Source organism: Mustela lutreola, chromosome 7 (genome assembly GCF_030435805.1).
Source record: "Mustela lutreola isolate mMusLut2 chromosome 7, mMusLut2.pri, whole genome shotgun sequence".
Lineage (NCBI taxonomy): Eukaryota > Metazoa > Chordata > Mammalia > Carnivora > Mustelidae > Mustela > Mustela lutreola.
This window is the reverse complement of record NC_081296.1, coordinates 139,893,225-139,917,466: the sequence shown is the minus strand read 5'-3', so window position 1 is coordinate 139,917,466 and position 24,242 is coordinate 139,893,225. Positions and strand designations below refer to the sequence as shown.

Here is a 24,242-nt window from a genome sequence, read left to right as displayed (position 1 = left end):
TTTGCAGATGCTGACAGTTCTCAGTGAAGGGTGCGTGTGTTCGTTCCACAAAGTCCATTGAGCGGATTCATCCCTGTGCAGTGCTGGAAAGGGCAGTAGTGGGCCGCAGGCGCTCAGTCTCTGCAGTGACGTCGGTGGGGCAGTGGGATGCGAGCAGGATGGAGGGATCGGGTGGCCTTCCTGGAGGTGACTCCCACATGGGAAGGAGGGGACGGAGCTCCCAGTGGAAGGAAGAAGCAGGAGAGATCCTGGCTCCTGGGGCAGTGGTAAGGGGTCTAGTGTCTGTAAGGTCTGGCGAGGTGGGGCCCCTGGTGCTAGGATATTCTGGAGGACTGTGGCCCTGGAGGCATATCTTAGGAGAGGCTGGCAAGGGTGAGACCTCAGATTGGGAGGGTTGGGGGTTGCTGCAAGACTGCGCGCAGGGGAGCGGGTGTGGTGGGTAAGCAGGGGTGGAGGAGAAGCACAAGTGGAAGAGGCTCAGGATCTAGGCCAGGCCATGGAGGTGACAGAAGGTCTGAGGGGGGCCTCCCAGAGGGTGGGCTGGAGGTCACCACCGAGCATGTCGTTGGAAACAGTGCCGCGTGGCCACAGGCAAGACTGGAAAGTGTCGCTTGGTGTGAAAAACGGGAGTCCACTGGAGACCTTGGGGAGACTTGCCTGGGAGATGACTGGGTTGCAGTGGGCTGAGGAGTGAGAAGGCGGCAAGGGAGTGGGAGAAACAGACTCCTCTGAGAGAAGTCCGGCTGTGAAGGGGGCGGAAGTGGATCGGTGGGAAGGAAGGCACAGACAGGTGGTTCAGAGGAAGGAAACGCAAGTGACTGTGGTCTGATGCGGCAGCACATCCAGCTGCAGTCGGGAGACTAAAGCTAAAATGTGGACATGTCGGTTTATACGCGTTCAGATGAGCGCAGATCAGGCTGTTTCTGGACTGCATAGCATGACCGCCATCCATGGGCCGTTACGTACATTTGTGAGCGGCATTTTTTTTAATGAAGTAGACTAGAAAATAACGAGTATCCTATTTAGTAAGAGCAAGTGTTTTATGAAACTTCTGTTGCAGTTCTTTGTGTGTATGTAGTGCGTGGTAGCAAACTTAAACTCGTACCGTGGGTCTAAGAAAACACTGCCTTAGGGGCGCCTGGGTGGCTCAGCCGTTAAATGTCTGCCTTCAGCTTAGGTCATGATCCCAGGGTCCTGGGATCGAGCCCCAAGTCAGACTCCTTGTTCTCCAGGAAGCCTGCTTCTCCCTCTCCCATCCCCCTGCTTGTGTTCCTTCTCTTGCTGGCCCCATGTCAAAGAAACAACATCTTTAAAAAAAAAAAAAAAAAAAAAAAACTACCTTAAAGCAGCCTCCCACGCGTGGCGTATAAGACAGGAGAACGGAAGGGGATGCTCCTTCCAGCAGCAGAGCAAAAAACCCCTGAAACAACATAAGTGCCCATCAGCAAGAGACGAGACAGAGGAGTTGTACATTCATCCAAAGGTATGCTCCACTGTGAATGTCAAGAGATGGGAGCTACAAAATCAAGCCAGATCAATCTAGAAGAGTGGAGGTGGAACAGTGGTAGGAGATGCTCTATGGAAAGAACAGAGCACGGCCCAGAAGCCTGACCAGTTTTAGAGTGTGATTTTGGGTGGGGGAGAGGGAAGACTTGGACTGGAGAAAGGTCAGAGAGGCCTTCAGCTGTGTTTGTGACATTTTTTTCCTTTTAGAAAATCTGTAACTAAATATGGAATATGTAAACGTGTTAAATGTGGCTCGTGGTGGTATTTTCTGGAAGGGTACTACCGCCCATTCTCTTCCCAGAGGAGACCCTTGTACTTGACTGTCCTTAACAGCTCCTCCAGGCTCTGCCTCATGGGCATCGCAGAGACTCCGGGCTGCGCCACCCTGCTCCCAGCGTCCCTGTTCGTCAGTAGTCACCCAGGTACCAGGTCCTTTCCCTTCAGAGGAGGAGGTGCTCCGAAGGTCTCAGTCCGGGCCTCCAGGAGCTGCAGCCCACAATGGTGTCAACTCTGTGGCAAGGGCTTGGACAGGAGGGGTGGGAGCCACAGGCTGCACAAGCCCATGTCGGCCTGCAGAAGCACTTGCGGGAGAGTTCCCGAAACCTGACCCAGGATTGGTACTAGAAGTGATGTATGGCCTTACATACTCCTCCTCTGGGGTCATTTCAGCAGCCAGAGCAGTTAGAGGAGTACAAAAGATCAAAATATTTCTTTGGGCCACCCATACAGATCCCGCAGCCTGGCGCCCGCTGTGGCCATGCTTCCAGTCTGTGCGCCTGAAGCAGTCGGGCTTCTTCCTGGCAGCATATTCTGGGCATTAAGTTTTCAGTCTGTCAGAGACTTAGGATCCATCAGACAAGGGTCAAACCTCTGGCATGAACCCCGGCTCTGCCCCTTACCAGCGTGAACAGGTTGCTTACCTTCTGTGAAGAGAACCCCCGCCCCTTCTGGTTACAGGGTTGGTGAGGGGGGCGCCCACTCAGCCGGTGCCTGACTTGTCCTCATGCAGCAGGCCCATGTGGCGGGAGTGTGTGTTACCACCGTTGCCACAGATGAGGAAGCTGAGACAAAGAGAGGTTTAGAACCTGCCTTACAAACTGACCCGGGTCGTGGTTCCCTCTCGGGAAGAGCAGGGAGGTAATGGGGAGGGTATCGGGCTGCTGCAGTGTTTTGCTTCTTAACCTGAGTGGTGGGCACGTGGCTACATCCCCTTTGTGATCACTCATGGCCCTCTATTTGGGGTGTGTGCCCTTTATGTATTGTGAATTAAAAGGCTTATTTTAAAAATGTTTTGGGGACACCTGGGTGGCCCAGTCCGGTTAGGCTGCTGCCTTTGGCTCAGGTCATGATCCCAGGGTTTGGGGATCAAGTCCCACATTGGGCTCCCTGCTCACTGAGAAGCCTGCTGCTCTCTTGGCCTCTGCCTGCCACTCTGCCTGCTTGTGTGTACACGTGCATTCTCTCTCTCTCTCTCACAGAATCTTTCAATTTTGCTTGGGATCCCACATCAGATAGTGTGATGTGGGATTGAAACCCTCTTATAAAGAACCACACCGTCTCTCTGACCGGCAGTCAGTAGTTCTGGCACTCCTCCTGGGAAGGCAGGAGTCATGTGCTTGTTCCCAGAATAACCCCTTTTGAGCCAGGTACCCCAGCTGAGTGTCTCTTTTTTGTCACCATAAAGGCCAAAATGGGGCCAAGGTATAGACAGATCTCTGAGCAGTCATTCCTGGAGGTTCCCCAGATCAGGTGGTCACTGACCAGGCAGCATGGAGGGAAGGGCCTCCCCCCCCCCCCGCCCCCAGCAGCCACCTTTCACCTTTCACTGTTGCCATCCGCAGGAGACCGGCCCGGCATGCTCTGCAGTTTCCGGATCCCCGGGGCCTGGTCCTGTGCGTGGTCCCTCAACATTCAGGCAAATAACTGCTTCAGCACAGGTGAGCCGCAGCTGCCCCCGCACGTCCCCAGAGGAAACTTTGACAGGCTCCAAACCCCCTGTCCAGACTGTGAGTGATGCTTGTCCCTCTGCCCCTTCTGTCTCTCAGGCTTGTCTCGGCGGGTCCTCGTGACCAACGTGGTGACGGGACACCGGCAGTCCTTTGGGACCAGCAGTGATGTCTTGGCCCAACAGTTTGCTCTCATGGTTGGTTGGACTGGGGGAGGGGAGCCATGTAAAGTGTCCCAAGGGTGGATATTTTGCTGGACTGAAAACTGATTCCTGTGTGTGGCATCTGGTCGTCTCTCTTTTTCGGGGGAGAAAAGGAGAGCATCAGCAAGGTTGAGTGGGTTACTTGGTGATTCTATCTGCACTGGATGAAAGCTGGCCGATTGACAAAGGCCTGGCTAACCTGACTTTCAACAACTTCCTATTTAAATGAGCTGTTAGCAGTTCTGGAGTACTTGGATTAGCCAGCAGGACAAATAATTATGCAGCCAGTTGCGGGGACACTGGAAGACCCCTGGGGTCCCGTTCTTTTATCCTTTCCTAAGGAACCCTTCCAGCTACACTGAGGCTCAAGTCCTGACCACGCCATCACCCCCACCACTAACCCAGAGACTGGGAAAGGGGAGGCGAGGCAAGAGTTGTGTTCTGGAGGGAACACCCTTCCCAGCCTTAGAGGAGGTGGTGCCAACAACCATTCTCTCTCTCTTTCCATAGGCTCCTTTGCTATTTAACGGCTGTCGTTCTGGGGAGATCTTTGCCATAGATCTGCGTTGTCGAAACCAGGGCAAGGGCTGGAAGGCCACCCGCCTTTTCCATGACTCAGCAGTGACCTCTGTGCAGATCCTCCAAGAAGAGCAAAACCTAATGGCATCTGACATGGCGGGAACGGTAGGGGTAGCACTGATGACTCAGGCCACTGGTGCCACTGGCCTAGCACTCTGGCAGGTGATGGGCTCTTCAGAAAAGACCCTCGTGTTGGGGCGCCTGGCTAGCTTATTCAGATGAATGTGTGACTCTTGATCTTCGGATCATATGTTTGGGCCCCATGTTAGGTGTAGAGATTAAATTCTTCGGAGAGAGACCCTTGTGCCAGACAATGGCAGAAGGAGACCAGGCAAGTCATTTTCTCCACCTGGGAGCCCAGCCTGGTCTAGACTGACATGAAACTGGTTTTGTTGCTTTTGAAATTTAGATTTTCCTAACCCTAAAAGGTGTTTGGCGACCACCTTGTCCTGCCTGGGTTCACTAGCGTACCTGCCGGACCCTCTCTAACGGCCCCTTGTGCTTTCCACAGATCAAGCTGTGGGACCTGAGGACCACTAAGTGTATAAGGCAGTATGAAGGTCATGTGAACGAGTACGCCTACCTGCCCCTGCATGTGCACGAGGAAGAAGGAATTGTGGTAGCAGGTACCTGGGGAAGGGAAGATCTTTCTGTCCCATCAAATAAAATGGCAGAGGGAGAAATTACTCCAGATCAGAACCTCGTACGTGGGACTTGTTGGTAGGAGACACGAGGTGGGACATAGAGTAGGACAGTCCTACTGGTAAGCCGCAGTTAAAGCTGCCGCCAGCTGGGACAGCCCTGTGCCCTCACGTTAGTGGGAGAACATCACCTCAGTAACAGGCAAGTTACGTGCAATAAAACAGAGACCTGGGTGTTCACGTGGTCAGCATTCAGGGTGACCTTCACCCAATCCTGTTTAAAACCTTGGCCTCCCTTTTCTTTGTGCTCACTTTCCAGCCAAGGATGCTGCAAAAAGAGTTTAAGGTCACTGTAAAGGAACTGGTTCTTGGGAATCCATATCTGCAGAACAGGAGCAGGGGTGTTGAGCCACTAAACTCCCTTGAGAAGGGCTACAAAACTGTAGCCTCACAGATTTTGCTGTTTCTAGGGCAACAGACTATTCTGATAGCATGAAAGTTCAGTAGTTTGACACATGAAATAGTAAGCCCTTGACATTCAGGAATATGTTCTTGGTCTTGACATGTCCTCAGATTTGCAGATGTGCCTACAGAATGTACTTGTTCTCTGTGAAATCTTTTTTTGTGCCACAGAAGCATCTCTGAGAACTTCCTCAGGCTGTTTACTACTCTCCACCCCCAGCAGCAGTTAGCTTCCTGGTTAAGCCTAGTTTCCATCTCAGGAGAACCGCTGTGCTCTGGGGAACAGGAAAGCGAGGAGCCCACTGCACGGCAGACGTGGGTGTTGGCCTCGTGCAGTCCTCGGCAAGCCGGGCTGTGAGACCCTGAGGTCTGCCCTTCCTTTTCCTCTAATGAGCTCCAGGAGCGCATCTAGGCTACTGCAGCCAGTGCCACGTCCCTCACAGCTATGAGTCCCGAAGACTCACCTGGTCTTGGGAACTAAGCCATTAAACCAGAACCAGCTCTGGTGAGAGTTGTCACTAGTGTGTCCCAGGATGTACTGAAGGGAAGACATCTTCCTGGTTACTCTTTTCACAGAAATCAGCTGCATGTCCTCTAGACCGGGGGTGCTGGGCTGCCCCCTGAGCAGCCCTTGACACAAGGGAAGCAGAGTGGCCACCCATTAGCCAGGATGCCTGGTGACCAGCCACTGTGTCACAGCCAGCCAGTGCATCTTGTCACTTGGAACACCTGCGACTGGTTGTGATTCTAGAACACCAGGGAGACCTGTGACTTTGATTTTCCAGAAGTACATGTTATCAGCAGAAATAATTTCCATTGAGTTTGTGTTCTGGCTCCAGTGGGTTCCCTTCGGAATCATAAGAAGCCACGCGCACGTGTGCACAAGGGCTACTGCGTGTCCTAACCTGGCACGTGTTTTCCCTCTTTCTTAGTGGGCCAGGACTGCTACACGAGAATCTGGAGTTTCCACGATGCCTGCCTGCTCAGAACCATACCCTCCCCACACCCTACCTCCAAGGCTGACATCCCCAGTGTGGCCTTCTCTTCTCGGCTTGGGGGTTTCCGGGGAGCCCCAGGGCTGCTCATGGCTGTCCAGCAGGACCTTTACTGTTTCTCCTACTCCTAATTAATTCCACAGGGTGCAGCCGGGAGGGATGTGGATTTGACACAGGGAGTAAGCAGCAGCCATACTTCTGCCACGACTGCTATTTGCACTGAGGGCATTTTAATCAGATGCTCTGTGTACACAGACCCCATCCAACCAGCTGCCAGGAAGCAGGTGCTGTTTTATGTGGAGACACTTCAGTAAAGTTATTTCAGTTTAAGTTGTGAGCTCAGAGAGCTCAAAAGTCCTTTTCATAAAAGGTACTTATTTCCTTATTGAACTCCTCAGACTGGTCTGTGGTCCCCCTCCTTTTTTTTTTTTTTCTTTAAACAAGAAATACTTATTCTAAGGGCTGAAGATTGGCAGTAACTAAATTAAAGCTGCTGCTTCCACGAAAAGCCTTTTAAAGAAGCCTAATGAGGAGCCTGGGCGAGGCTGTTAATGCAGTCAGTGCCTAGGTCCCAGAAAGCCATGCACATGGACTGGAGAAACCCAGCTGGGGAGACGGGGAAGGGGTTTGGGGTCATTTCTCTGAGTCTCCAGAGATAAATGACTGAAGACTGGTTTTTGAAGTCATTAAAAAGCCTTCTCAGACTCAGTCAACATCTGTAGCAGACTTCCTTTCTCCTTTTATCACCATTCAAAGGCACTGGGAGGAAAGGTGGATCTTCCTAGATGCTGTAGGTTTTAAACAGGTTCTAGAATGCCTTTGTTGAGATGCCTTCCAGAATGTTATGTACAACAGCTCCTGTTGCTATTACGGTGACCTGAATGTCAGATTTAAGGGCCCCATCTCAAAGAAAATTGGCTTTGACTTTCTGTAATCGACCAGAAGCACTTTGCGAGATGTTTATACAGCGTCCAAGAGCCTGTCTTTCTACCACACAATAAACTAGAAAGAACCATGCGTGTTGCATTGCTTCTGTTAATGATTCAGATCACGATTTGATCCTTGCCTGCTACAGCAACAAAACCAGCTACAGTGACGTCTACTCAGATCCTGGGTGCGGGGTAACAGAGACAGACCAGTTTTAATGGCTCTACTAGAGAGCTTCACTTGCCCTCCAGATCCAGTGTGCCCTTTCCTGCCTGCTCTATGCATGCCCCAAGCAGCTGACCTGTGAACTCCCCGGCCCCCCTCCTGCTGGCTCCTCCACCCGAGGCCACAGCCCCCACTGGACCAGCGCGCATTCTCTAGGTTCCAGCAGCTTCTTTAGTCTCTTCAGATCTCCTAGTAACTGCATCTCACTGTTGCTAGCCCAGGAACTTTGTCAGTTAAACTACTTGAGTTACTCCCTTGGGTGGCAGTTAAGTTTTCCTGCTAGAACCCTAGTGACTTGATGTACAGAGAACCAAATTTAAAAAAATGATGAGACCATCAGACTGGTCATCTGATAGATGAGCTACACATTCTAGCAAATATTTTTAATGCCTCACATTTTATAAAGAACTCCCCCCCCTCCCCCATCTTACTGGATCTTTGTAAAAACCCACAAAGGTGGCCCAGCAGGGGTAATGTAAAAATTAGTAGCATCGCCTTACAGGGAAGGCTGGGCACATCGACTTGTGTCAGATCACAAACCTGTTCAGCATAGAGACCTGAGACCACGTTCCCAGGGGCTCCTGCTCCTCTGGTCACTATCCGAGCAAGTGCCCACTAGCCCATCAAGTGCCATAGAGAAGTCAGGAAGTGGCTTGGTGGTGCCATTAAGTGCGCAGTGCTAACGGCCCCTGGTGGTGAATCACCAGGTAAGTGCACTTTCTGGTCCTCAGTGATGCTAAGAAGCTTGCTAATTAGCCAGGATCCGTAGGCGTTTAGTCCTTCGGATTGGGCTCCTGTTCTCTCTGCAGCCCCGGCATCCTGGCCTGTGCAGAAGTCTCAGGAAATGCCCATATCTCAAAGGGGCAAGGAGGCCACTGTCACTGCATGGTCTTTTGGATCAATTCTGGTGGCATGCCCCTGCTCAAGACACAAGCAGAACTGCTGATCCATGAACCTAATATCCACCCACTTTTGTCTCCACACATTCTAGGTGATCACGATGTACAAGTTCATTATAGGATGTGCAATTTTAAACTGCCAGTCTTGACCACCTAATGCAGTTTCCCTCATGATTCTGTATTGTTTCTATGGAGCTAAGCGCCCAAAAGTGGCTTCCTCGTGCGATTCTGATCCCTCCCCAATGAGCAGAGGCAAAAGGACTACTCAGGAGAATAGTGTTGAGTTCTGCTGTGATGGCCCTGTCCCCACACACCCTCTAACCTCAACACCTTTGTCCTCACCCAAGCTCCTTGTTAAGCAGATACAGTTGTCCATCATTTTTTATTTCCCCTAGGCTTTTTAAAAAGGAGAGAGTGGTTCTTTAAAACCTCTAAACAGCAAAATTTTTGATCTCTGCTTAGCAGTCACTAATAACATCTGGTCTAAGTTGTAAGAAAAGTCAAACTTAGCTAAGAAGCTAAGTTTGCTTTTTAACACAGTGTCCCAAAGATGAGTATGTTACACAGTCTGGGTGAAGCCTTTTTCACCTGCACATCTGTTAGGGCATTTCGCCCTGTTCATAGGTGACCACAAATGTGAATGAGCAGGCGATGGGAAGCAGCGCTGAACTATGACGAAGTCCTCCCTAAGTGGCCTGGTTGTTGGCTGGCTTGTAGCCTTGTAAATGGCTGAGAGGACAGCTGCACTGGTTATCACTGGCTATCACAGATGCCCACAAGATAAACACCCGCTTCCCACCATCTCGCTGTGTCACCTTAGAAATCAGCCAGCCTGACCTACAAAGGCCTCCAGAAGTGTCCTCCGACCAAGTTAGCCCCCACTTATCTGTGAGCTCTAGATCTGTCCTGGTCAAAATTTCCCACAACCATCTCTGAAAACACCTGCAGGCCAAATTCCATCTCTCCTTCCTTCTGTATCTGCCAATGCGTCTGGGCCCATTCTTATCTGCCTCTCAAGGCTACCCATCGCATGGCCACTGCCATGAGAGCGATCTCCCTGGGTCCCTGTGTTCAGTGGATTGTGCCTGGGTCATCTGTGCCGTGCCCCTTTTGGACCATTTCCTCCTCCTGCCTGGTCTCAGGACACAAATGTTTCGAGAGCCTTCCTCACCTGGGCCTCAAAGCAAGCCAGACTCCCCTCCTTTCCATCTCTTGAAGTGCCACTATTAAGTCTCAGAACATTCCCAAAAGCTTAGCTTTGCCAGCATCATTGCCTTTTCATTCTTACTACCTTGTGAAGTATGTGATGGTCACTCCAATATACTGAAGAAGAAAAAAGGAAAGGGACCGGCCCAGGTCGGCTAGTAAGTGGAAAAGCCAGCAGACTCTCCTGTTCAACTCTGAGATCTGTTGGGCCTTTTGTGCTTGACGGAATGGGACTTACTTCACCCTGAACTCTAAGGTCTTGGGTTCAGTTCGACGTTAAATCTCCCTTCTGTCCTCTTAAAACTAGCCAACTCTGTGTTCTGCAAGCGACCTCTGGACTGGTTGGCCTGCCTTTGCTCCACCTCCGGCTTGTTCCTGCCACCCACGCACTTGCACTCTTGGCTTCACTTGAATTAAAAGCAGCTATAGCAAAAAGGACTTTCTCTGCAGAGCAAAGGCACCCAGATATAAACACTGCCAAGAGCCCAGGGCTGCCTGAACCCAGGTGGCAGGGCGTCTTGGAAATGGAAACAAGATGTCCAGGGACAGAGGAGCCAGAGCCTTGAGATAGATTCAGGCTGGAGGTAAGGGTAAGGTCGGGTGGCTGAACCCACAGCAGTGCATGAAGTCCCCCAGGACTGGTACTACAGACTGGTGGGCTCCATCAAAGTCCACCAGACCCAAAAAGATATGCTCGTGGTCTATAAATGGCAGCTTCAAAGATGGCTTTGGTCATATGAGCAGATCCCTAAACTGCAGCTTCTCGAACCCCATGTACCCCCACACCATCTGTGCTTCAGTGCTCCTAAGTCTGAGTTTCCCAGGTATAAAAAAAGGAAAAAGTTGCACTAGGTGTAATTTAACAGTCGGCTATATGGGTTCAGTCTTCTCCCCCGCCGAGATGGCAGTTCTGAAACTGAAAATGCAAACATGGTGGAAAACATCACTGTTTTTTAACAACCAGAAGCTGAGCTCCAGTGGTACAAGGGAGATCAGCTTGCTTCATCTGCAAGCAGGTCTGTCTGTGACATTTTAGTGAAAGGGAAGTAGAACTCTACAAGGAAGAGCAGATATAAAAGCTAAGCCCTCCTGAGTAACAGAGCAGGTACCTTTTTCTCTTAGGGTAAGGTCAGTGCCGTATCCGGAAATGCAGAATTCACAACCCACAGAAATTTACGAGAAGTGCCACCTTGCACTGTCTGGGCCAGGGACAGTGCGGCTTTCAGGCTCACCTGGAGTCAAACCCCAGTTTTGAGTCTCACTGGCCAGGCAGCCCTGGGCTTCCAGAACTTCTCTGAGCCAGGGTCTTCAGCTGTAAAACATGGACACCACTCCCTCTCTCCCAGCGTGGCTGTGAGAATACCAAACATATTCAGTCCCAGCACTGTACCTGGCACCCATGTGTTGGAAGTCAATCCAGCAGAGCGAAATCCAACAGATACGGGAGGGTCCCCCTGGGTCCCATCACTCAGGAGACCGCTTGGTTCTCAGCCAGCTGAAGCCTTCCGTCCTAGCTCCCTGAGCACTTCACCAGTGACCTCCTCCACCTCCATGCAAGTCTTTCAAACTGCAATTTTTTTTTTTTTTTTTTAAGTAATCTCTGTGCCCAACATGGGGCTCAAACTCATGGCCACGAGATCAAGAGTTGCACGCTCTTCTGAGCCAGCCCGGCGACTTATTAAAGCCTTGACGCAGCCACCCCCTTAATCAGGAAGGCAATTAATCTGCACTATTAGATGTCAGGAGAGAGGGCTCTCCAGGTGGGGGCCTGCGGGGCGCGCAGTTTCTGGGGCTGCAATCATATTCTGTTTCTTCATCTGGGCACTGGTTGATTATATGTTCAATTTCAGAAGATCCATCAAATGGAAATGTGTATTATCACTGTTCAATAGCTTAAGCCATTGTTCTCATCCTGAGTTGAGCTGGTTTTTAGCCCTTGAGTTGAGGCTGGGATTGGATGTGTAGGGCAAGAAAAGCGAACTTTGTTACTTCCACCCTGGGTCGCTTCTCTTCCTTTACTCTCTCGGTCTGTGTAGGGGCAAGGAAGGGCGTGCAGAAGACTGTTCCGCATCATTGCTACGTGGCCCGGCCGACTCATGCTCGGGGGTGCCGCCACACGACAATGGGACAGACGGCCAGGTCTGACATAGGCCACCACCACGCATGCACCCCCCTGCTTCACTCACCCGAAGAGCAGCTGATCAAGATGAAAGGGATGGGAGCGGGACAGGAAAGCCAGAGGGAGAACAGAGCCAAGAGGTAGGGAAAGGACGAAGACGAGTGTCTGTGCCCACGAGGAGGAGGAGACCATGGAGGACGGTCAAACAGAGAAGGGGGTCAAACAGAAGGCAGAGCAAGGGGATGAAGAGATCATGGGGGTCAAACAGAGAGGGCAGAACAAGGGAATGAAGAGGGAACCAACAGATAAAAAGGTAGAGAACAGTTTTTCCAATGGTTCCTCTAGGTCAGTAGCAACACTTAACCCTTCTGTGAGGACTTCCCGTGGACTGAGGCACCACAGCTACCCCAGTGACACCCGAGCACCAAGTCACCAGGCAGCGGCCATCTGACACAGGCAGCCCTACTCAGGGCCAGGCTGACACGGCTCCCCGGCCCCACAGCCAGTGACCACACCTGCTGGGGAAAGCTCTGATGACGAGCCCAGGGGCAGGACCACAGCACGGCCAGGTCCCGCTCACGCATGGAGCCCTCACCACCAGAAAGTTCTGTGAGCATCTGTTAGTACCCTCTAAAGGAGCAGCCTCCAAGTTCCCAGTTAGCAAACAGCTGGAATAGGCAATCTAAGAGCTGGGGGGAAACAGCCCAACATCGTGAGATGAAAACCCCATCACAGCTGCTTTTTTCCAAGCTCTTGTTAGGCTAACAGACTGGGGTATTAAAGGTCAAATATTACCACCCCAGAAACATCCCTCTCGCTTGGCTTCTGCTCTGAAAGCCATCAGCTACTTTCCTATTGACTAGAAAGAGGCAAGGTCTACTGGGGAAGTTAAAGGAAAGAGCACAGTCCGTATTCAGCAGGAAGATTCCTTTATAATGGCGAATTTGAGAATACACAGTACTGGAGTAGGGCCTGAGTCCCTGGGCCACAGGAGGCAATACGGACGCCGGTCTGCGAGGGACCAAGGCCAGCCAGGGCTCCCGACGCACGGACTCTCATGCCGGGACTGACTGCCCCGCCCCTCCCTGAAGCTCAGCCCACCCCCCAGTTCTGCCAAGACCTAGGTCACATTGAATTCTTCGTGTTTGGCCACTGAAGATAAAATCCGCCCCGATGACAGGTTCAGCACAACAGTCTCTTTCCAGTCACGAGAGATGGATGTCCCGGCTCTTGGTGAGAAACCAAAGTTCACTTGACTTCTCTTGCAAGAACCAGAGAGAATTTTTTCTTAATGATCCGTTGAAATATTTATATGCATCTGAAACAACTAACAGTCCGTTCGGTGCGCTGTTTCCCTGGAAGATTCTCATATTGCCCCTCCGACGGCCAGAGGGGGCGTGTATCAGGGAACAAAGAATTAAGACACTTCAAAATAAGCAATAAAAATCCTAGTGCAACACTCAGAAGCAGATGGTGGGCTCGCAAGGGCGGAGGGGAAGGAAGCAGGTGCTCTACTTGGGGGCAGGGGGCGGCCTCCGGGAAAGCCAAGCGGACACAGAAGCATCAAGAAATAGGAAACCCAGCTGGGGAAGGCCGGTTTCCTCCCGCGCGCTCCCCAGGACTCGGGGCCAAGGACCCTCCCTCTCCCCCTCCACCCACTCTGGTGACCTGCACGCTAAGTTGGGTAGTCTCTGACATCGGCCTAGGCCTAGGATAGGGACCCTGCCCCAGGGGGCCCCCGAAGGTTCCTTTCCGGCCCGTCCAAGCAAGAGGTACCTGGGAAAAGGCAAGGAAGAGAGAGGCTTCAAAGGCTCACAGAGAAGAAGCAAAAGGTGACTAGCAACGCGTGGCTCTGTGCCTGGCTCTGTTCTGTGGGGAAGACCTGCGGCCACGGCCACCTTGTCCCTGTGCTGGGGACAGACTGTGCTAAGTCGTCGGAGCCAGCAGCAGCCTGAATATGCTCCAAGTTCCCTTCAGATGTATCTACACATATATTTAGATCTTTATTATTTCTAACTGAAGTAAACGCAACGGATTCAGCTTCATTCCCCTTTGCTATAAGCTGCTCGGTCCCCCTGCCCTGAGGGGTTCACACCTCCGGCTGCCAGGCTCACACCCCACCCCACCCCCCACCCCCGCTCACCACCTGCCCCACCCCTCACACCAGGAAGAGCAGAGGACACACGCGACAGGTGCCCGAGAGGAGGGCCAACCTCAACGAGACTTCTGTTTCTAACCCTGAGAACCTAAGGAATTGTGAAGGACGCGGAGAGGGAGCTGGGGTTAAAGGTCACCGGGCTTTTTATTGCAGTTAAAGCAGACTCGGACAGGATGGTCCCAGCCTCGAGAAGGGACAGCCCGGCGGTCATGGGAGCACTCGTCACAGAAGCCCTGTCCGCAGGCCCGGCAGTGGTGCTTGGAAAGCTTGATGCTGAACTCCTTCCGGCAGCTGTGGCAGTGCAGGATCTCATGGTCGGGCACCCAGTACGCTGGCCTGGCTGCGTCCTTCACCAGCCCTGTGGTGGAGACAACACCGATGGGCACGCTGCGGGGAGCCGTGCACCCTGAGCCCCCGACCCCCACTCCTCGGGCCAAGAAGACGCCCTCAGACTCTTCACGGGCTCGTGGTCCTACTGCACACACAACTGCCTAAAGGGCTGGTTGGTTTGTGAAGATTCGAGAGCACATGCGGGGGAGGGAGGCAAAGGGAGGGGGAGAAAGTCTTAAGGAGACGGGGCAGCACCCAGGCAACCCTCACCTACAGAGCTTTTAAAACATGCATACACCTGGCCTGCACCCCACGCCATGCAGGTCAGGAGATCTGGAGCCGGGGACTACGCGCTGAGGTCTACGTGTCTATCAAGTTCACAGGTGATCCCGCAGCACAGCTGCATAAATACCACTGGAGTCGGGCCACCTGGCTGGCTCAGTCGGTGAAGCAGCTAGCTGCCTGCGGCTCAGGTCGAGATCCCAGGGGCCTGGGCTCCCAGCTCCACGGAGGATATGCTTCTCCCTCTCCCTCTGCCACTCCCCCTGCTTGTGCTCACACTCTCTCTCTCAAATAAACAAAATCTTAAAAAAAAAAAATAAATAAACACTAGAATAATGATAAAGCAGCCCAGACTCTGGGAGTCAGGACATCTCTTCACGCAAATCACAGTTCCACTGAGTACATGCTGATTAGTGGCTACAGGATCGAGAGAGGCTACCTAACTTCTCTGGGTCTTGGCTTCCTCTTCAACAGCTCACGTTCAAGAGCAGTTACGGGGATTACAAGAAATAGCGTGACAAGTCTAACGCACTGACCTGGGACCCAACAGAAGTGAGCGTGCAGCAGGTGAACCCTTGGTGAGCCCAGGAATTAGGCACCCCCGAGAGCAACCTGTGCTTCAAGCCTGGGCAAATCTATTCCTGTGCCCTTGAGTCCAAAGTTCATCATCTGTTCACTCTTAAGCCACAGGATGGTAAATCGGATCCAAGTGATGTTCACCACCAGCCACCCGGGAGCCTCTGGTTGCTCCCTTGTAACGGGCAGAAACACCCCAGGCCCAGCCAACAGTGCCCAAGCCTTCCACACACTGGTGGGTCTCCCCTCCCCTCCCTCGGGCCCTCCTAGTTACAAGCACCCTTCACATCTAGAGGTGAGTAAGGGTCAGTGAGTAGCAGCGCGGCTGGTGCGGCAGATCAAAGACAGCCACAGATTCTGACACTCTCGGCCCCTACTCCAAATGCAGGCTTTGTGTCTCCAGGAGGCTATAGCATTAGTGCCATTTCCAGGCCCAGATCTTCAAGACACTGGTGGCTTCTACTTCCTGTCTCCTGGGATATTAGCTTTTAAGAGCCCTGAGCCCCATGTAACAGGTCCAACGACCCCTGGAGAACCCATGTAGAGAGGCCTGGAGAACACACGGAAGGGTGCCCAGCATGTAAGCGAGGTTGGCTTGGCTCCTCGAGACAGGTCAGGCTGCCATACTGGAGTATCAGGCAGTAACTCCAGCAAGGCCCCCTAGGCCGGAATAATTGCCCTTCCTGACTCGAAGTTGTGAGATATGATAAAATGGCGCTGTGTCAAGCCTTTCCATTTTTAGGAAGCTCCTTATGCAGCAATGGATAGTGTAACAGATGGCCTCCAGGATTAAACATGAAACCGCTAAGGTTTCCAGCAAAAGCAAGCAAATATCAATTTCCGGTCAGCAAGGCTCTGACACAAGGACAGCCCAGGGTACTCCGAAACCCCTCATCCCACATACGCTACACCCACCTAGCGGTATGTCAATGGCTGTCACCACGGCTCCCAGAGTGCTCTGCACGGCCTCGCCCACCTTCCGGGCGATCAGCGTCCCGCCTTCATCATCAGCCTGTGCCTCTGTCACATCTGTAGACAGTGCGAAAGGAAAAGCCGTCACCTCTTAGTCATTTCCCAAATGGAAAACTGAGGCGCCGACAGCAGAGTGCTTCTGGATTCTTCTCCCAGGATAACCCGGTGCCTGCTGCCCTGCAATGACGGCAAGGGTCTGGGCTGGAGTCAGGTCAGACCCTGACACCAAGTAAGCTCTGTCAGTCCTTGACCTCAACCCTCTGGAGCTGTTTTATAAATAAAAACGTTCCTTTCGGGGTAAGCCAGAAAGGTTCTAGGAGCGTGACCAAGAACCTTCTCCAGAAAAAAGACCCAGTCTAAGCCATGTCTGCTAAGACAGGACAGGGTAAACCCCTGCCCACGACTCGCACAGCCTAGGACTCTGTTAACAAAGAGCTTAGAGGACGCCAAGGACCAGGGTAGCAGCTGCCCTCATTAGAGTGACTGGGTGAGGAACAGGGTGAGGCATGTGGGAGTCGCACTTCCCAGGACCCCGGGCCAAGGAGAGAGGGCGCCCTCCACCCCTGCAGGCTCCTGGGCCCCACGTTACCTAACTGAACATTCCTGGCTTCGTAGCAGTTGTCACACACCCGCACCGGCGCAGGGCCCCAGCCCCGCTCGGGCACTGGCCGGGTCTTGGACGAGCAGCTGTCACAGAAGCCCTCCCCACAGGCCCGGCAGTGATGCTTGGTGTCGTTATCTTTAAAGGATGTAGCGCATTTGTTGCAGCTCTGTTCCAAGCCCAAAACAAACAGAAAGGCAGACGTTAATTCATTTCTATGGACTGAGAAAGCCAGCAAGACCCAGGGGGAGGACCCCCAACCCCGGCCAATGCTACTGAGAACGGCAGGACCCCAACAGCAGTCACGGAGAGAACCTGAGGCCTGCCCTCATGAAGAGTGCACCCGCTGAAGCCCAGCTGTGATCCATTTCTTCCGAGAAGTCTCTGGAAAGCCCCCTCAAGTCTATCTGGCTGAGTCACAGCATTCTCAAAAAAGACTACGCTAAGTCTAGCCAGAAGACCAATGAGAATTCACTTTTTTCCACGGCTTCTCGAAAGAGCCTTTGGGAAGTTGGTGAGGTGCAAGCTTCCTGTCACAAAGCGTGTGGGCCCAAGCTGGGGGCTCCCTTGCTGTAGGTACTGCAGAGATTCACGTACCAAGACACATGCCCTCTAAATGCTCCTTTTCCTCCAGATTCTGTGAATCTACAACCTCAGACATCTGACCAATAAAGAACTAGCCTCGGAGGCAAAGGAACTATAACCCACCAAAAAGAGATTAACCACAAAATAACACAGAGACATCAATGGGCAAGAGAACACTGGCTGCCTCTCGTGCCCCACCCTTTCTAACGTGCTGGGAGCTAACCTGACTGAAAGAGAACTCCCGGCCTCCCTCACAGACCAAGCTGAAGACACAGCAAAATGGCACCAGCAGAATAGGCCATGCCAGGGAGGCAGCAGCAACCTGCCGCACCGTACCAGGATCTGGGAGTTGGGCCTCCAGTACGCAGGGGCAATCTGGTCTGTCAGCCAGGAAGTCACGGCCTTGGTGGGCCCAAGGCTAAGCTCAGACACCGACTGGGCCATGAAGTTCATCCCATCCAACAGGCGCTGGGCAGCATTGTTGTTGTCCTTCAGAAATCCATCAGTCTGAAAGGAGAATGCAGGCTCCCATCATGCTCTGAGCGAAGGGAGTAAAGGGGTGGGGGGAGGTGGTCTCAAGTGAGTTGTACGCTCGCCAATGGCCAACTCAGAACGACAAACTCCCTGGCAGAGAAGAAGGGGTACAGACCAAGAATCCCTCTGGCTTCTAGACAGAATCACACCCAACCACACATTACTGACTCATTCCTTTTGAGGCAACCATAAGACCGGGTGCACAACTGTTCAATTCAGGCCTTACCTGCCCATAAATGAGATGTACAATCTAAGAGATACTCAAGTGAAATGGCAGCGCCTTCTGGAAGACACCCTCCACCCCAGGCTGGGTTAGGAGCCCTCCCTCGTGGGTTCCTCTAATACCTATACGTTGTCAGGAATCCTGTTTCCATGTGTAAAGACAGTTCCTATTTATGTATTTGACTTGCTCTTAGACCAAGCTCTCTAAATATAATAACCTACCTTTTTCGACCCTGTATTTTTTTTTTTTTTTTTTTTTTAAGATTTTATTTATTTATTTGACAGAGAGAAATCACAAGTAGGCAGAGAGGCAGGCAGAGAGAGAGAGAGGAGGAAGCAGGTTCCCCGCTGAGCAGAGAGCCCGATGCGGGACTCGATCCCAGGACCCTGAGATCATGACCTGAGCCGAAGGCAGCGGCTTAACCACTGAGCCACCCAGGCGCCCCTCGACCCTGTATTTTTAAAGCATCAGGTTCAATTCTGGGCACATAGTGATCAACCAATACTTGGGTTGACATAATGACTTGAGTGAACGAACAGAAGGGGAGGGGCCTGCCTCCCCTAATCCCAAGGACCACAAGGAATGTGGACTAAAAGGGGTCTAGGATATCACAGCGTTCTTAGACTACACGTATCTAACCACAGAGATAACAGCATTCACAAGAAAGAACACAGACCCAAAATCAAATGACATAGTCAGAAAAAGTGTAGAGAGAAAATTATACTAGTCAAGGCCACATTAAGTCCTGGGGACAGGATGGCCTGGCCCACTGTGCCAACAGGGTGGGCTCCAGAATAAGACTATAGCACAGAAACACATTTTGGTGGGACTGGAAACTGGAGAGAAGAACAAAACAATAAGGAAATCTTCAGTTTGGGATTTTTTTTTTTTTTAATTTTTAGCTGAGAGAAAAACAAAGCATGAAAAGGGAAAAACAGACTCCCCGTGGCGTTGGGAGCCCAATGCAGTACTCGATCCTGGGACTCAGGGATCATGACCTGAGCAGAAGGTAGTTGCTCAACCAACTGAGCCACCCAGGTGCCCAAAACTCTTCAGTTTTATGGGAATTAGTGGCCCCAGAAAAGTCGGGCTGACTGCTACCTTTAGGAGTCACCCAGCAAGGGGAACAGCACCAAATATGATAAGTCCCTTCGAGAAAATCACTCCTCTTTTTTCTACAAAGAGAAAAAGGTTTGGGGTGTGTTGGGATTTACCAGTAAGAATGAGAGCACCACACTGTGCCTCCAAACAGATTTGTTTTTCCAGTATCTTGAATTCAAAAGTCAAATTAAAAAATTGTAAGGGTTGACAAAATCCTACTTCTTAAATATACGGCAAGAGAATTTTCTGGAACAGAGGATTTCTCACATAAAGAATGTCACTAAAGCATTTTGATAATAAAAAACTGAAGCAATGTGGAAACTGGAAAAATCTGCATGTGGAAATGAGAATATGAAAAAATCCTATTTGCTAAGGCAGTATAACAATTGGTCAACTTTTAGTTTTATTTAAAGTTGTGCTTCTATGGGGCGCCTGGGTGGCTCAGTGGATTAAGCGTCTGCCTTCATCTCAGGTTGTGATCTCAGGGGTCCTGGGATCCAGCCCTGCATAGGGCTCTCTGCTCAGCAGGGGGCCTGCTTCCCCTCCCCCTCTGCCTGCCTCTCTGCCTACTTGTGATTTCTCTGTTAAATAAATAAATAAACAATCTTTAAAAAATAAAAAATTTTTTAAATTAAAAATAAATAAAGTTGTGCTTCTAGTATTTAGGCAAGAAGAATTAATTAAGGGTCTAGAACAAGAAAAGGCTCTCTAGATCCTGCCTCCCTAAATCACCAAGATATTTTAAAATTCAAGGTTAACCTGAATTCTACACAAGCTCCACTCCTCTACACACACAAATAACTGAATGATACAAGAAGAAAATGGAGCAGCTCTTACTCCAGGCCACACGTGCACAATCTCCGTCCGGACCACTGTATCCACAGGATCCTGGTTCCCAAACCAGTACTGCCGGCTACGGTAGACCACGCCACAGTTGGGACACTCGATCACATACCTACAAGGAAAGTAAACAGATCATGTTACCCGGCCAGGTGCCTGGCAGACCAACACACCAACAACCCTCAGCTACATCGACGCTGTTGAAACTCACCCAGACCAGGCATATTTTGCGAGACCCATCCAGGGGGAGTCAGTGGAAGCGGATGTCTTGGGCACTACGCTGACCTCCTTGCCTCTCTCATAGCAGGCCTGAAACATGGAGCACTCTGCCAGCTTCTTCTCTGTGCACCAGACCCCCTGACCCCTTTATTACCCTGGCCAGCCCCCTCCCCACAAACCATACCAAGGTTTGCAGACCCTGAGTTCACATTAGAGGAAGGGTCATTTCCCTAAAAAAGCCAGTGCCCTAAAAGATCATGAATTGAATGTGGACCCATCCTGAGACCCAAAACAGAACTGTAATTTACGCCTGCCACCAAAAATCCATTAGACAGGGTTCCCGCAGAGCACTCTTGCTCTGGAGAAGAACGAACAGTCAGTGTACATGCCCCTGGCATACAGGCTCCACAGAATACAGGGAAAATAGGCTGGGAAATTAACAAATGAACCAAGGGGTCCCAGCAACGGAGGCATGGGAGTTCCTCTGGTTAGAGCTGGAGAGAAGTCCCAGACACACTCCATCTAAACTTCAAATACTTCGGGAAGCGGGAGTGGGTGGCCCCTAGTCTTTCCCAAAAGCAGAGCAGGGCAGCAAGCCAGCTGCCGGAGCAGAGCACTCACCTTGCAGGTATAAACGCGGTTGTCATACTGGTGGGAGTACCGGCAGCGGCTCTTGGCTTCGTGAGGGACTCCTTCTTTCCCATGATTCATGCTGTTCTTACATCCAGCCCTGAGTGAAGCCCAAAAGCTGACAGTGAGGTGGCTAAAGGAATCCCTGACACTGACACAGGGGACCGGGACCCTGAGCCAGACACGGGGCCAACATCAGACCTTGGTTATAGTACTGGGCCCCAAATCCTGAGCACAGCAGGTGCCATGTGGGGCTCAGAAATCCACGTGCCTCTCCTCTACGAGACCTGGCAGCACTACAGAGACGTGGCCACTGTTAACCCTTGTGTGGGGAGAAAGGAGAAGACAGCGAGGACTGTCTTCCTGGGAAAAACCACGTGGTCCCACGGCAGAAATGCAGGAGCCAGAAGGCACCACCCTGACAGAAGAGAAAACCTGAATGGCGCTCAGGAAACCCCCCCAATCCAAAAAAGCACAAAATGGGAAGTTTAACCAGAACAGGCTGCCAAGATATAAAACAAAACCAGCCTCCAAAATTTGGCAGTGTATTAAGAGGAGGCTTAAGCTGAACAAGAAAACCTTCCAAATAAACAGTGCGCTCTGCCATCCTGACAATGCAAAAACAGAGAGCAGGACTTTAGAATTTCGCTATGATAGGAAGGAAAGTTCTGGAAACGCTGCTGAGGCTGTCAGAATGGGAAAGTAATGATCCAACAAAGCCTAAGGGCCTCATGCTGGCCTGTGGGGTAAACAAAAAAGGAAGGTAACAAGTCAAACTGGCAAGTAATATCCCACTTTCCTCTCCAACATAATCCTTAGCTCTCCCCAGCCCAGACCGTGGAATCTAAAAGCCAAATCCTTTTTAGAAATCCAGAGCCAAGGTGGTGGCGGTTCAGTGCCCAGTAGGTAGCCTGCATATAGGGTTCCATGCAGAAAGACCATTCACAATAAAGGCTCTAGAAGGATACATGTGGACAATGTGGGGCAGTGGTCCTGATTGGAGTAAAGACAATTCAATGGGGAAGAGGGTTGCAGGGTGGGGAAGTGTCTAGAGGACCCGGAGACTGCGATCTCACCGACACGCTGCATTTAAGTCCCCTGAGTTCCATTAGACAAGCCACCAGATTGTGATTAAATACTGCCCACAGCTCGAATGAATCCAGCGATCCTCAAAGTGTGGCCCCAGTCAGCAACATCAGCATTACCCGGGAACATACCAGAAACGCAAACTCGCAGGCCCTACATCAGACCCACTGAATCGGAAACTGGGGGGGCAAGGCCCAATGACATGTTTTAACATATTCATCAGGGTTTTCTGACACGTGCTCAACGGTGAGAATCGAATGGAGCACCAGCGTCACCAGGAGGTTTGTCAAAAATACACAATCACAGCCAGGCCCGCTGATGCAGAACCTGCATTTCACCAAAACCCCAAGGTCATGCACACACAGATTAGGGCTTGAGGAGCTCAGCCCTAACTCAATGTCCTCAACACAAGAGAATCATCTGAGGACCCTTTCAAGGGCACCAACACAAGGGCCCAACCCCAGCTCTGTTAAGTGAACATCCCTGGAACTGAGGTCCCGGCCTTGAGAGTTTTGAAAGCTCCTGGAGAGAATTCTAAAGGTGTTCTAAGAGGCTGACCCTCACAGTGAAAGGAATCACCTAGGACTGTCACCTACCACAGAGCTTTGTACACTCCAGGCTGGAAAATGTTGAGTTAAGCAAGCAGAATGACTACAATTCAAAGTCTTTGTAGGAGAAGCGCAGAAAAACAAAGCAACCTAAGGTTTTCTGTAGTATACACCGCCCAAGCCAGAAGCTAGCCGATTTCATATCTAAACCAGGTCGGGATCTTCAGAAAACACTTCATAGCCATGTATCCCAGAATCCTTTGCAACCTCGAAGTGTGGTCCCCCGACCACCGGCATCACCTGGGAACTTGCTGGAAATGCACCTTCTCAGACCCCAGCCCATCCATAATTCAGAATCTGTAACTCAGCCAGATCCTAGGGGATCTGCACACACACTGAAGTCTGAATTCTCCATCTCTGCCCGAGGTGGCCAGGCCTCACTTACCCACAGCTGAGGCACAAGGAGGAGCAGGTGAAGTATTCATCTGGGAAAAAGGAGCTGTGCGCCATCTGGTCATCGGGGATCTCACCGCTGAAGCGGTCACTCAGGGCCTGCCAAGAGGGAAGGCGACACATGAAGGTGCTTGGCAGAGAGCCCCGGGGGCTCTGCCCCTCCCGCTAATTGCCTAAGGTCCCCTCGTCGCTGGCTTCTTTCCTACAGGCTCCACCACTGGGAGGGACACCCCAACGCTTCTGCTCCTTACCCATGACTTTCTTGGCCCAACCCGCACCCATCCAGAAACCTCAGGAAGAACCAAGCCATTCCCCCGGAGGTCAGAGGGAAGCCAGCAACATTATTGTGCTCTCTTAATTACCTCGGAGGTTATAAACACCTCACACACTCAGTCTTTCATGCAAAACCACCCACAGATAATGACTCATGCCCATTTCGTCCTTTGAAGCTGCAACCAAGAATCGGAGACTGGAGAAGAAGCCTCGTCGTTAAGTCCAAGGGAGGCAGAGCTGAATGGTGAGCTGGGAGTTCCCTGGACTTCTATCCCAGTTCTAACCACAGGCGCTCTTTGGGGGTTTACTAGGGCCACAGAACTGACTTGATGTAGAAAAAAGTCATCAGCCATAAAACAAGGAAGAATTATTGTAGTGTTTGGCAGTCTTTTATCAACAACAGTAACCTAAAAGACAGCAAACAGCCAAAATAAATGCCAAGAAGGAAGATAAAGTACTTGCAAAAGCAAACTGAAAATTTTGTTGTGTTGAAAGAAAGCTTCCACTTCTAGACCCCTGTTTTCATTCACTAGTTTATACACTGAAAGTGTCCTTCAAGCTGATTTCTTCCCAGCAGGCCCTTACTCATATGCAGTGGGGGGAAAGTTACATAAATTAAAGGGAAATGGCCTTTTCAGGCTTTAAATATCAACATATGCATGCAAGTTTCAGTCTCCCATTCTGAAGCAGCCACGGGCTATTCAGGGGTAAGAGAAAGTAAAGTGGCCTACACCAGAAAGACAAGATGTTACTTCCTTTAGTAAAAAGGCAAAAGAAAATTTAAGAGGAGATTGGGAAAAGAGCAGACTAGGGGTTTTTGTGTTTTGGGTTTTTTTTTTCTTCAAGATTTTATTTATTTGACAGAAAGAGAGAGACAGTGAGAGCGGGAATACGAGCAAGGGGAGTGTGAGAGGGAGAAGCAGGGAGCCTGAATTGGGGCTCGATCCCAGGACTCTGGGATCATGACCTGAGCTGAAGGCAGACGCTTAACTGATTGAGCCACCCAGGTGCCCCCAGGTTAGGTTTTAAACCTAGGCTCTCAGGCTCTGAAGGGAATTTCACTTAACGAGAACCTGTTAAAGTTCCTTTTCCTTTTCTCAATGAAATCTTAATACCCCGAGGT

The 24,242-nt window shown here is 51.2% G+C and overlaps 2 protein-coding genes across 12 annotated transcripts in view; one reads left to right on the top strand and one right to left on the bottom strand.

Annotated features, from left to right (window-relative positions):
* DCAF4 (DDB1 and CUL4 associated factor 4) overlaps positions 1-7,349 on the top strand; it is a 29,541-nt gene extending 22,192 nt beyond the window's left edge. For 6 of the 7 annotated variants that reach the window (XM_059182908.1, XM_059182911.1, XM_059182909.1 and 3 more), the window contains 6 exons: positions 1,849-1,928; positions 3,348-3,443; positions 3,552-3,649; positions 4,166-4,339; positions 4,746-4,860; positions 6,270-7,349. In XM_059182908.1, the coding sequence (XP_059038891.1) occupies positions 1,849-1,928; positions 3,348-3,443; positions 3,552-3,649; positions 4,166-4,339; positions 4,746-4,860; positions 6,270-6,463 (757 nt within the window). In that variant the 3' untranslated portion in view covers positions 6,464-7,349. Of the gene's footprint in view, positions 1-1,848; positions 1,929-3,347; positions 3,513-3,551; positions 3,650-4,165; positions 4,340-4,745; positions 4,861-6,269 lie in introns of all 7 variants that reach the window. The other variant, XM_059182912.1, reaches the window with a different exon arrangement.
* A 6,637-nt stretch (positions 7,350-13,986) lies between these two features.
* Positions 13,987-24,242, bottom strand: part of ZFYVE1 (zinc finger FYVE-type containing 1) — a 60,531-nt gene continuing 50,275 nt past the window's right edge. For all 5 annotated transcript variants that reach the window (XM_059182903.1, XM_059182902.1, XM_059182905.1 and 2 more), the window contains 8 exons: positions 22,839-22,945; positions 20,751-20,859; positions 20,122-20,219; positions 19,908-20,025; positions 17,549-17,719; positions 16,616-16,796; positions 15,970-16,083; positions 13,987-14,224 (listed from right to left, as the gene is read on the bottom strand). In XM_059182903.1, coding sequence (XP_059038886.1) covers positions 13,992-14,224; positions 15,970-16,083; positions 16,616-16,796; positions 17,549-17,719; positions 19,908-20,025; positions 20,122-20,219; positions 20,751-20,859; positions 22,839-22,945 — 1,131 coding nt within the window. In that variant the 3' untranslated portion in view covers positions 13,987-13,991. The remainder of the gene's footprint in view (positions 14,225-15,969; positions 16,084-16,615; positions 16,797-17,548; positions 17,720-19,907; positions 20,026-20,121; positions 20,220-20,750; positions 20,860-22,838; positions 22,946-24,242) is intronic.